The following is a 13,059-nucleotide window of genomic DNA, read 5'->3' as shown; positions in this document are numbered from 1 at the left end:
CCCGTACCAAAGGTGACAAGGGCGTATGTGTGAGAAAATGCCTCTGGCTCTCTCTCTCTCTCTCCCGTACACAGACACACACACACTTTTCGTGTATTGTGAGCACGAAGGGGAAACACGGATCGCGCCAGTTTTCGCACTACAGTCGCGTACCGTATGCAGACGCACGTACAACAGTAAAGTAGGGTAGTGGCATCAGTAAGCCCGCCGCTGCAGCACACACTGCTAGCCAGTGGTTTTTTGATTCTCGGTAACGCAGTTGCTCTACTGCACCGTCGCGTGTGTCCTCTACGCGTTGACAAGGTCCGCCAGAACGTTGGGGTGCATCCATCGTACGTTGGAAGATGCAGGAATAGGACTCTTGGAGATCTTGGCCATAGGTTCCTAATCTCCGGACTCAGGAACTAAAGTGGCTATCCGTGCGGTGTATAGTGTGTGATTATCCGTGGAAAACGAATCTAAGCGAGAGAGTCGTGGTATCAAACTGTACGCCGTCCGATTAGGAAGGTGCCTCCGTACTGTGGTAGTCGTGAAGCAGTGGAAAGTGTCAAAAAATATGTCCTCTTTAGTCATCGTACAAAGTCATTGCAGGAATGCACAAGAATCACCCATACACACGCAACAATTGTTGACAGTTATTGGCCCGTAGTAAAATATATTTGGTCTAACTTTTCTTGTCCGCGATGAAACAGTGACCCAAAGAGCCTAGGAAGAAGATGGGTGATATGGTAGACAAGGCAAGAAGACGAACCAACAAAAAAAAACGCAAATAGCGCGCCAGTTTGGGTAGAACAGTCTGGATGCGTGTGTGTGTGTGTGTGCTTTTGCTGCTCTCTGTCGCACATTTGTCACCGCTGACAGGTGATGTCAGGTTTCCCGGCATACATATGTGTATGGGAGCGCACGCGCACTTAGTAAATCGCATCTCCCTATTTTCGTTGAGGATATCTCTCTCTCTCGCTCTCTGCTTCCTACGAATGGAACACAGCTATAGTAAACGCTGTCTTATTAGTTCGGCTATAAGCCAGGTTTCAGTACTATCAACACTAAGCATGTTGCAGTAACAAATACCCTAAGATTCTTACGTTTGTCGATTCTTATCGCCGCCAATTGTCGATCATTTGACAGTTCGGATGCAGGAGTCACTCACGAGATCTAGCGTCCTCTTGTGAAGTTTCTCACATGGGTGTTAGTGTCCGCGAAACTAGATGGGAAAATTAGGGTAACAAACTGTAGTCAGATAGGAAGAGCGAATATTTCGAAGTGTGTGTGAGTGTGTGTGTGCCTTTTAAAAAGAGAGAGACTGAGCGAGAGTGATGCAAAGAGAGTCCTATAGTAATATACGCGTACGTAGTAATGTTCCTACTGCTGCACAAAAACCACTCTCTAAAGGTCAACGCGAATAGGGAGACAATACTACAACAACAACAACCCAAACAGCGAGAAAAATAGGGCAATAAATCTAGCGAAACGCCTCACCTCTTCCCGGCCGCGTTCCCAGTGGACAATGATGTTTTGTTCGCCTTTTTTTTTAATGACCAGCAGAAATTAAATTGATCTGCAGAAATTGGATGTGTGCGTGTGTGTCATATTGTGAGCTTGGTGAGCTGTTGGAGCACTTCAATCAACCGTGAGGAGTTCAGCGTGTTTCAAAATGCAAATAATGGCAACAGCAACTACAACAACAACAACTACTCCACCTACTGGACACAATCAACTATTTAACTAGGCGTATAAAAGACAGACAGACAGAGAGAGAGAGAGAGAGAGAGAGAGAGCGTGATAGCACGATGGCAGAATGATATTCAATTCTTTTGCTCGAGATTTCGCATTAATACCTGATCCCTCGCCCCATGTGACGACTTGCCTTTGTTGACAGTTGTTTGTGCCGATGTCAGAACGGATATTTCTACATAGACACACCAGCGAGTTAGTAAATTTGACAGCCGAAATGTCAAATTTCCGGTTCGCCGTCCGGTTTCGATTCGATGAAATCTAATCAAGCAAATGCGCATCACACTTATATTACATGACACTGGTGACATTGGTGTTTTTTTCGCGTCCGCGTCATGCGAATAATTTCTCACGTCTTAGTTGGCGAGAAAAAAAAACCCATTCCCAGACAGGAACCTCCCCTCCCTCCCCCCCCCCCAGTTCGATCTTATTTCGTGCCCCCTGGCTCTTGGTGCGTGCATCCTTACTCGCTATCACCAACACAGACCATCGCCATCATGATATGGCGTAAATTCTTTATTCACTTTCCTTCCTAGCGTTGGAATTTTTACGCCCTCTTGGCATGAGTTCGTTTTTTCTTCTCTCTCACTCTCTATGTCATCTCAACCCCACCCAATAATTATTCTAAAAAGTAGTGTGTTGCTTCCTTTTTTTTTTGCCCGCTAAAACGGAAAATCATACAGGTTGTATGTAAGTGTATGAGCGAGAGAGAGAGAGAGAGAGAGAGAGAGAGAGAAAGAGAATTTGTTTTTTTTGCGTAACGCATTTAGACACGTATGGCGCGCAAATGTGTGGAACTGCTAACAAGAGTGAGGGAACTACGAAAAAAAAAACCAAAACTGTGCCAAAGTGTGGCATGTTTGGTTTTGAAAAAAAAGTACAAACGTTTGCGTTTGAAATATCTTTAAAAGGGTGGGGATCACCGTAGACGGTGGCGATGGTTTGTGCGTTTGTGCTTCGTCCCTGTGACCCACTGAGCAAAGGCTAAAAATATGACGTTAACGTTAAAATTTTGTGCGTTTATTGCTTTCTCTTGCCGTGCTTTGTTTTTTTTTCTTTTCTTGGTTATTAAGCCGTTATTAAGGTTTGGACGTATTTAGGGAATTTTACTGATTATATTAAAAAAAAATCTTCTTGAATCAATGAGACGAGAAGAGAAATTAATTGTAAATTGATTGAGATCAAAAAGCAACAATTTATTAATTTAAAATTTCGATCAGATTCAAATATTCCTTCACTTGGAGACGATGGAGACGCCCAGTGTCTGTTGTTACCAGTATCCGCCTACTGTCGGCATTGTGTTAATACCTTGTGCAGTGTAAACGAAATAAAAAAAAAAAAACATCGATCGTGCTAGCGTGCATAAATGCACAAACAAACTGCTGACGTGCTCGTTACGACGTACCTTTACTGACATTGCTACACCGTAACAAAAAATCGCTTTGTGGGAAAGGGCGGATCCAGTGTCGCCCCAAAACGTGTGTGCGTGTGCTGTGTGTCCTCAAGCTAATCTGATTGTGCAACGTCCTAGCTGAGAGCTGGTAGGAAAAGCCCGATAAAGCCGACGAAAAAAAAAAACAGGAGAACATTCCGCCTGTTTGTCGTGTTGTGTTGGATCACAGGAAAATCGCGAAGTCCCCCTATAGCCATGGTAAACTCGACGGCAACGACACCGTCCCAATCGCACGGCGGTGCACTGTACTATGTGGTGGAGGTACCGAGGGAAGAGTACCTGAAGGAGTGTGCCGCCCAGGCAACGGCTATCGCCAGTGCCGGTGGCTATCCGAACCCTTCGTACCAGGCCCAGTACGCTGCCCATCACCAACAGTTCCAGAACGTACCGAACACGACCATCCTCGCACGGTTGAACAGGTGGGAGGAAGAAGAAGAACTAGCGGCGATTGTTGAACGCACATCAGTGCCAGATTGTACTCATGTCCCCTTCCCACTGCTTTCCATATTTGCCATTTTCCTGCTGTGTCTTGTCATGTCAAACAAACTATTATCGGATTTTGTTGTTTTGGTTATGTAGCGTTGTTTTACTGCTTTCAACTCGCAACATGCACTAATATTGATTTTTGTGTTATGTTTTTTTTTCTTGTTTCTCCCCCCTCCTTCTCCATTGTAGCACCGAGTCCGGCTGGGACAATCCATTCAGACCGGGTGGAGACCTATCGAGGGAAGCAGATGAAATAGTCAATCTGATCAAAGGTAGGTAGATTGGAGTAGCGGTGTTGAGCACCGTCACCAGAGCAAGCACTTATATGTGTTTACCTTCCATTTTTTGTTTCAGGTGGCAAACCGATCACACCTACCGGCGACCAAAGTTTAGTGAACGGAAGTACTCCTAAGGATAGTCACAGCACCGACGACCCAGACACGACGGTTGTGGATGGTGCGGTAACAAAGCACGAGGTGTGTACCTGTGGGCTTCGTCGGCTAGAGGACCTGACGGCCATTTTATTTTAAACGAAATATTCGGACGGATGAGGTTTTTTTATTAACATAATTAAAGTTAAGCCATATAAGCTAGAAGAGAGCTATTGAGACAAGAGAATTTAGATAGATTTGAAATCAAGATATATTTAGTATTCGAACCGTCCTTCCCTAGTGAGGAAGGACAAAACGAACCAACTAAATAATATGACGTTTTCAATAACGTGATATATTTTAGTTTATCAAGCCTTTAAAGTGTCGGTTTGATCTGGCCGGTCGGTAATCCAAGTCTGCCCGGACTTCACACGGTAGGGCCGTGGTTCTCGACCGCCTCCTCGTATGTAGGGCTGACTCTTTAAACAACATGAAGGTAAAATTAAGTCACAGAAAGCCCGAAATGGCAGGCCGAGGCTTCTCGAGGTTGTAGTGCCAAGGAAGAAGAAGATACTCAGGGACTATTCTGGAAAACTACTTTTAAAAGGTTATTACAGATAAATTACAGTCCGTCATCTGAAGTGATAGTGGCGCTAGTCCTCACTTGGCCAGTCAGGATACAGGATAAAATTTAGGACATTATCCCGCCTTCGAATTGCCGTACAAAGGTCTGACTGGTTCAGCTCAGGGCATATCAAGCGAGTGAGCAATGACAGCAATGACATCTTGATGCTCCAATTGCATCATACCCCACTTTATCGTACCTTACTTCTTCTTCCTTGGCACTACAACCTCGAAAGGTCTCGGCCTGCCATTTCTGGCTTTCTGAGACATGGTTTTACACATAGCAAAGCAGTCAGCCCTGCATATGGGGTCCGGATGGGATCGTACTTTAGAGTTCTTTTCAATTCGGCCACCAATACCTGAATTCGGTTTGAGATAACTATAAGTTATATGAGATAACATACAACTAAATTGCATACATTTCGTCGTATGTAAATCGTATTCAATCGTAACCCGTTCTATAAAAAAAGCAAATGAATATCTCAATTTAAGCAGCAAAACTAGACTAGATTTAGATTTCCTTATTGCCGTTACGCGTTAATCCCTCAGTCGGACAAAACGTAGTTGTCTTTCTCATCGCACTGCTACTATCTCATTCGCTAACTTATGCTTCCTATACTTTTAGGCCTCGCAACTGCAAGCGGCACAGCAGAACGGCACCAAATCGCCCCACAAATCGCCGGGCACGACCGGTGCCGCCGGTACCGGTTCACCAGCGCTCGGTACGAAAAATGGTACCACCACGGTGGCCGACGGCAGCACGGTGCACAGCAGCACGACACCGATCAGCAATCAGGTGATACCGGGCCCACAGTCCGCTTCGCACGTCGTGATCGACGAGAAGAAAAAGAAAAAGTGCACCTGTTGCGTTATACAGTAAAACAAACACCTCCTCCTCCCCCAACCCATCCCAGTGTAGAGGTGTATGTGAGTGTGTAGGTGGATGGATGGGTGTGTGTGTGTATGTTTGTAGGTGTGTGAAAGAGGTTCAAACAAAACTAAACAAAAGGAGCAAACAAAAAAACTATGGACATGAAAATAATACACCATCTGCGAATATATATCGTTATACATATGCATATATAAATATATATTTATACGAACGCAGATGGTCGCAATGGTTAGAAGAAATTTTCGATGGCAAACCTACTATTTGCATACATAGTATATTAGACACACACCCAAACACACCCACACACACATGCACCTCATCCACGTTCAATATTGCGAAGGTCGCGTACGCCTAGTTGTCGATAACCTATTTCTACGTCTTCTTCTATCTGTGAGCTGCGATCAGAAGGGGGGTTTTATGCTAAGAAGAGGAAAACAACAAAATTCACCTTTTGCTGCTTGTTTTGATGTTAGGGAACGAGAAGCATTGTTCGGCTGCGTTGGTATGCTGGTTCGCTAGTCCAGGACTGGCGAACAGGATCGTACAACAGGTTAATAATGATAGGGTTAGAACAGTTGGCGGCGAACGGAGCGATTCTTGTAAAACATAACCGACCAGAGACAAAGAAGAAGAAAAAACGTTGACGATCGTTTAGGTGGGTGTTAGGTTTAAGCGGCTGAAGAGAAGCGGATGAGTGTGCGCATTTGTGTGGGCCAACACCCCAATTTCACACACACACACACATACAACTCTCACACACACACACACACATTTATACACGTACACATCTGGTGCAATGTAGTGCGATAGGAACGCAAAAGGACAGGTGATCGAAGTGCTGGGACAATGAGAGGTTTGGCGCAATGACACTCTGCAGTCATAGAGTTCTGATATTTTTTAGATTTGTTTTATTTGGTTTTGTAACACGAATGTGAACGTGTGTGCGTCATTCGCATGCATATACGTACGCATCCCATTTCCCCGATTTCGATCGGTCGGCTTTATCTTGCTCTCTTCCAATCCTGTTTTGTCGCCACGTTACAACGTGAATATGTAAGTCAGTATATGCTTGGAACCATGTTGCATGTCACACGCCATTAAAGCAGCGGACATTAAACCGGTGCGTGAAGTAGATATCATCATCATGGACACCGGCGGCGCGGTTAATTATTTTTTAAATATTTTGAAATCCCAAAAATCGATGACGGGAGAATATACTGAGCTAATATGAGTTTGTGTACAAAAAGAACTCAATTTTATCTTTATCCTCCTAAATACAAATCACACACACACCTATACAAACGGACGGAACACACACACACACAATTCTTCACCATTTAATGGCGTATAAAGCCGTAACATTTATTGTTAGAAATTTAGTATTAAAAAAAAGACGACGACTAGTGGACACACGCCGACAGTAGACGAGAGAATATATAGATATGTATATGTATTTATGTACACACACTCAAACACTACACACACATGCGCACACACACACACGAAGTAAAAGAAGGAAGTAGGCAGTTGGTCGGTTTTTTCGGAGACCCCGGAAACAACCCAAAACGGTCACGAATATGGAACAATCGATTAGGGTAGAGTGTAGAGAGTGCGGGGGGAAGTTTGCTGCATTTTTTTGTTTGTTGTGTACAGAATGGGATAATGATGATGATGATGATGGGTGGTGACGGTGACATGAAAGTGGTAGTAATTCATTTAGTAATTGATTTCATTCATTAAGAGCTACAGAAGATACCGAGCTAGACGGGAAGTTGCAAAATTGTTTTGTTGTGTGAGATTATTCCAAAAATGGCAAGAGCAGTATAAGAGACATCAGTTTTTTGTTTGCTTTGTTCCACACCTCCATAGATCCATAGATCCATGCAAATGTGCGGATTCTGTTATAGCTATTTATAATTATCCATAATCTTTTTTTAATGTTAAGTTCAAAACTTGTTTAACGTGCAATGATGTGTTTTACATGTGTATATCCTATTGGAAGTCCTACATCACTTTTTTTCTATATTCCCAGGCAGCAGTGTATTTGTGTTGTTTGGGGTGGGCAATTGTCATGTTCGACAGTTTGACAATGAACTGCTCGATGCAAACGCCTTTCGGAGGATTCGGAAGGTGTATTAGCAGACGTATACAACCAGTATAGACAGTCTAACGTTTGATAACATATTGGATAGCTGTTGGAACAGCGAAGCGATTGTTTTGTTAGAATTGGTGAATTTTCTTGTACAGTGATTAACTCACTTGATGGAAGTAAGTTATTTTATTGACTATTTTGCCACAGTCATGTCGTAATTTATTTACAGTCGAGCATGCTGTGTTGTAACCAGACCAAAGCCAGCAAAATGGAGTAATGAAGGTCAACGATATTGTGTTTTGCATTGTATTGTGTTGTAACCAGACCAAAGCCAGCAAAATGGAGTAATAAAGGTCAACGATATTGTGTTTTGCATCCAACTTCGTGGCCGCCATGATCTGCCTAACTGCAACTACTTAAAAAGCCGAAAGCCTTTTTAGCTAGTAGTGCTCTCAACTCGCAACAATCGATGCAGTTTTTAAACTCTTTGGTATGTAGATGGTGCTATACTACTACTACTACTGCTACCACCAATACTAGTACTACTACTATTTCTGCCTGAACCTACTACTATCACTGACGGGAATTGACTGTCTACTACGAACAGTACGGCGGCCATCTTGCACTAACCGTAAGCAAATTCAAAACAAAAAAGGGAATTTGCCACTTGCTTGGCGCGCAAATATTCACTCCTACACACACACACACACAAACAATTCCTCATCATCATCATCATCATCACCACTCATGCCAAGTTTCGGTAGCATTCAGGCTTTCGATGTGACATCGTGTACCATTTGTTTCCGTTTCCAGCGTTTTGCTCCGCTCTAATCTCTCATCTCACTTCATTCGTTACGCGTTATTACTATCGTCACTAACACATACCCATTACAAACACACATACACACACACCCTCGCATAACACACACACACACAAACATAACAGACTAAAGGGGAGCCATTTTGTGTGGCGGCGGCGATACTACTACTACTGCTACTTCTACTACTACACAAGCACACTCACACTCACATATAATATATTCGACTCGAAAATCGAACAAACCAATTGTGAAAAAAAGCATCATCTGGTGAAGAAAACGTAGCCTAGAACTCTAGAACGGGGACAAAACAACCAACAACAACAACAACAACAAAATAAAAGTGACAAAGGTAGAATATATGTAAAAAAAACAAAACAAAAGGAAACACGGTAAGAAACAATTAAACGTGCAAAAATGGTAAAGAAGTAACCCACGATTCAAGATGGCTGAAGGAAGCGAATGAGAGGTGTTAGGTATAGTGTATTAAAGAAGAAAAAACAAAACTATTAAAAGCGAACCGATAAGCGAAGAAGCGTATGTAAAGCGACTAGAAACACTAGATTCGAACAGTGAGGCGAGTGCCGGAAATCACCACAGTCTGGTCTGAGGGAGTGGAGCAAACAAAAAATATATATATATATATACATATATCTGTGTACTGGAAGGAAGCCCGAATCCCTCTAAGTGAGATGATGTTTTTTTTTGTTTGTTTTTTTTTTAATTTCCGAACAATTTAACAACAGAAATTCGGAAATGAGTATGAGGAAAACACTCACACACATACATACATATACATACACAAAGAATATAAAAAAAACGCCGGTACAATTGATGATGAGCGCTCTTTTTAGTATTCAGAGGTTCAGAGGGTGTGTCGTGTCGCCCGACTTTTTTGTAGGTTAGGTTGAGCTATACAATGTGAGCTACCCACACACACACACACATTCATTGTTTGCCGTAACACGGTCGAAATGAAAATTTGAAACAGTTGTCTATTGTGCAGTTAAACGAGAGAGAGAGAGGGAGCTACAAGCGTGAAAAAACCCCCCTCTACGAATCCCACGGAGACAAGCCGAAATGATCGGACGGGGAACAAAAACATACAAACACACAGACACAGACAGACACACAGAACACAGAATCTATTTATTATATTGTATTGAAATCTAAAACGAAACAAAACAAAAACCCAGAAAAAAAAAGTAAACTAGACGATAAAGTAGTGTACGGAAAACATCTATCCACATACACACAGAGAGAAACAACAGAGTGGAACAAATTGTAGTGAAAAAGCGGGGGCAAAAAAGGGAAAAAAAAGGCAAAAAACCATTGCATTACCGAGGGTGTGTGAATAAGTGCAAAAAAGCAAGTGTGCTACCTGAAACGTGCGTATAGTGGACATTGAGGCGATTAATCCGAGGCCGGACGGCACTGGAGTTCGGTGTGGATGATTTACGCTTGTTCTTCGGTTCACACACGGTTGATGGTGATCAACGCCGCTCTTCTCTCTCTTCCTTACACACACACACTTGCTGCTCGATGACAGTACAGAGTCGTCGTATCAGTATAGGACATCTGCCAGGAACACATCCTCTCCTTACTACACCAGGATATGGTGTGCAGGAATAAGATATCACGGACTAGGGTTGACGACTCTCACACTGGAATGATATTACCCGGATGGACTTATACTTCCGCAGTCATCACACCAACTACTGCTCGAAAGGTGAAAACGTATGTGAGTGAGAGAGAGAACTAAGGAGAGCGGATGAAAGGTAACGTGCAGATGGGAAAGGTGGTGAAGAATGAACAGCAGATTCGGTGCGAATAAAACTATAAATCGAAATCGAAGTAGAACAAACAAACAGTAACAACAACAAAGAAGTGAACAAAAAACGGAGAAGATGTTAACTATATGATGAGATCCCGCTATTAAAAAGAAAAACCAGAAGAAGAAGCAGAAGAAGAGGAAAGATATTTCAATAAAGAAGAAAATGGAAAAGTATGTAGAACCGTCGGTCTCTTCTTTTTGCGTTTGCTTGAGCTTGAGATGATGCCGGGTGTGGAAACCATAGTGTTGGGAGTGAGTAAGTGAAGATGTGACCTACTGGCGTGAGCGGTGTCTATAGTGTATGTGAGTAAAAATAGCTGAAGCAGAAATCCTCGAAATCCCGCTCACGTTATAGGAATGTTATCCAGTAGCTAAGGATTTACCTTCGGATACCTCATATATGGGGTAGCCTCATATTTAGAGCCTCGTCTAAGGGGTCTCGCAAAAGAGGCCTCGTTGAAATAAGGTGCCGAAAGAGACCCAGTGAAACGAGCCTGGTCTATTAAAGTTGGTTTGGTGTTGGGACGTGAAGAGGTTCTGAGGCCCGGGATGGCCCCTGCAAATTGAGAGTTCAAAGCGCATTCTAATGGTAGTTCCGCACTCTGCGATACTTGTAATATAGCAGAGACTCACATAAAAGAGTGACAGACACAAGTCTCAATATGAAGCTCTGCGCTCACGAGGAAGTTTTTATAATTCTTCCAGATCTTCGCCCTCATGAGGTATATCTACACACTATTTGAGCTCTTCGCGCTGTTCGAACTCTTAGTACCATGAGGACTCACCTCAGACGAGTCAGCGAGTAATTACCCTCTGCTTTAAGAGCACTACTGGACACAACACTAGGTCGAGTGAACTAAGATACCTGCAAAGAGAAATACGAACTAAGAGAACTGAGAGTTATATTTCTATAAATAGGTAAATTATAGAAAAACAGCAATACGGCAATACAGGCCTTTCTTGATGAATGAAACAAAATTATAGAAAAACGAGAGATAAATCAGAGAGAATCGAGAGTAATGAGCAAAAATCGAAAGACAAATAAGAAAAAATTGAGAGAGAAATGAAAGAAAATCAAGAGAGAATCCCGAACGAAAATCTCTCGCTTCTCATTCATTTCTCTCCCATTTCGATTCTCTCTCATTTCTAACTCATGTCTCTCTCCATCCTCTCTTCTTGCTCTCTTAATTTTCTTTCTCTCTCTTTTCTTACAAATCTCTCTCATTTTGCTCTCGATTCTCTCTCATTTTTCTCTAGATTCTTTCTCGATTCTCTCACATTTCTCTTTCGATTCCCTTTCATTGCTCTCGCTTCTCTCTATTTTCTCTCCCATTTCTTTTTCTCTCCGTATTCGCTCGTATAAATCTAGATTTTCTCTCGGTTCGCTCTCATTTCTCTTTTGATTACCTTTCAGTTCTCTTTCATTATCATCTCGATTCTCTCTCGGGTCTCGCTCAATTATCTAAGGATTTTCTCGCGTTTCTCTATCATTTATCTCCCGATTCTCTTTCAATTTCACCTCGCTTCTCTCTTATTCTCCTCCCATTACTCTCTCATTTCTCCCTCATGTCTTTCTCGATTCTCCCTCTTTTTCTATCGATTCTCTCTCGAATTTACTTGATTCTCTCTCATTTCTCTCTGATGTTTTTCTCGATTCTCTATCATTACTCTCTCGATCCTTACTCGTTTCTCTCTCAATTTTATCTTGATTCTCTCCCAATTTTCTCTCAATTCTCTGTCATTTTCTCACGATTCTATCTTAATTTTATCGCTAATCTCTCTTATTTCTCCTCATTTCTCTCCAGTGAGGCCAAACAACTAATTATACTTGACTGATCCAATCTTCATTTTGCCATTTTGAGATTCCCAAAAGGATGCCAAATTACAGGTTTACGATAGCTATAAAAAATTTAGTGAAAACATCCAGGCGCTTCACGATGTATTGGTGGTGACTTTTAAAATTTCATATCACAGATTCTGATCGATCACAGAAAAGGATATTGAAAAAGTTTCTAAAACACGTTCTCGAAGAGCATCATCACTATATCCGTATGTACAATACTGACTCAAATTTCTTCTCATTCTAGTCAGGATGATAGGCTTATGGGCTGTCAAACGTGAGAGAGTTGTGAACCTCATACGTGGCATCCTCCAAGGAAGCATTCTAACACTCTATCATCTAGAACTTCCCTTGAGAGTCTACCTACAAATAATCCATTAATCAGTTCACACCTGGCGAGCTACTAACATCAGCATTATCTCGCGCTCTAAGAGCTTCCTGTCCTGTTTAACCTTGATAGCTGGAAACGCCCCAGTAGTGACATCCCCAGCACTTAAAGGCACATTTGTTTTGTGGCACCAGCAAAACCTGTAAAAGGAAAACGGAAGGTGATAACGGTGATCCAGTAGCATTAGCGCACTCACGGTTGATTTACTGCCAAGCAAAGCAGCTTGGTACGATTTGTGTTGCTTGGATATTGCTCGTACCGTTTTTGGGTTTGACATTTTGAGTTCCACCCGTTTGCTGCCCCTAATGTTTGCAGCTAATTACTTGATTTATGGTAATGGCACAACCGTAGAAACAGATTAAGAAGCAGGGAGAAGTTTGAGCACCCAAAAAACATTAAATATAGCGTCCGAGAGTGTAAATGTTAGCTTACGGTAGACATCCGATTGGAAGTTTTGCGAGTGGCAGTTGTCTTGCCCCACCACGACTGTGGGGCTATTGATAATATTCTAGTTACCTTCAAATTTT

At 42.4% G+C, this 13,059-nt stretch overlaps 1 protein-coding gene across 2 annotated transcripts in view; it reads left to right on the top strand.

Annotated features, from left to right (window-relative positions):
• The window catches only part of LOC118509948, a 67,530-nt gene extending 57,052 nt beyond the window's left edge, over positions 1-10,478 (top strand). For both annotated transcript variants that reach the window (XM_036051294.1, XM_036051283.1), the window contains exons 6-8: positions 3,863-3,945; positions 4,028-4,149; positions 5,294-10,478. In XM_036051294.1, coding sequence (XP_035907187.1) covers positions 3,863-3,945; positions 4,028-4,149; positions 5,294-5,548 — 460 coding nt within the window. In that variant the 3' untranslated portion in view covers positions 5,549-10,478. The remainder of the gene's footprint in view (positions 1-3,862; positions 3,946-4,027; positions 4,150-5,293) is intronic.
• Positions 10,479-13,059: the final 2,581 nt, after the last annotated feature.

This window comes from Anopheles stephensi, chromosome X (assembly GCF_013141755.1).
Source record: "Anopheles stephensi strain Indian chromosome X, UCI_ANSTEP_V1.0, whole genome shotgun sequence".
NCBI lineage: Eukaryota > Metazoa > Arthropoda > Insecta > Diptera > Culicidae > Anopheles > Anopheles stephensi.
Note: the sequence above shows the minus strand (reverse complement) of the source record. Positions and strands in the feature narration are given on the sequence as shown.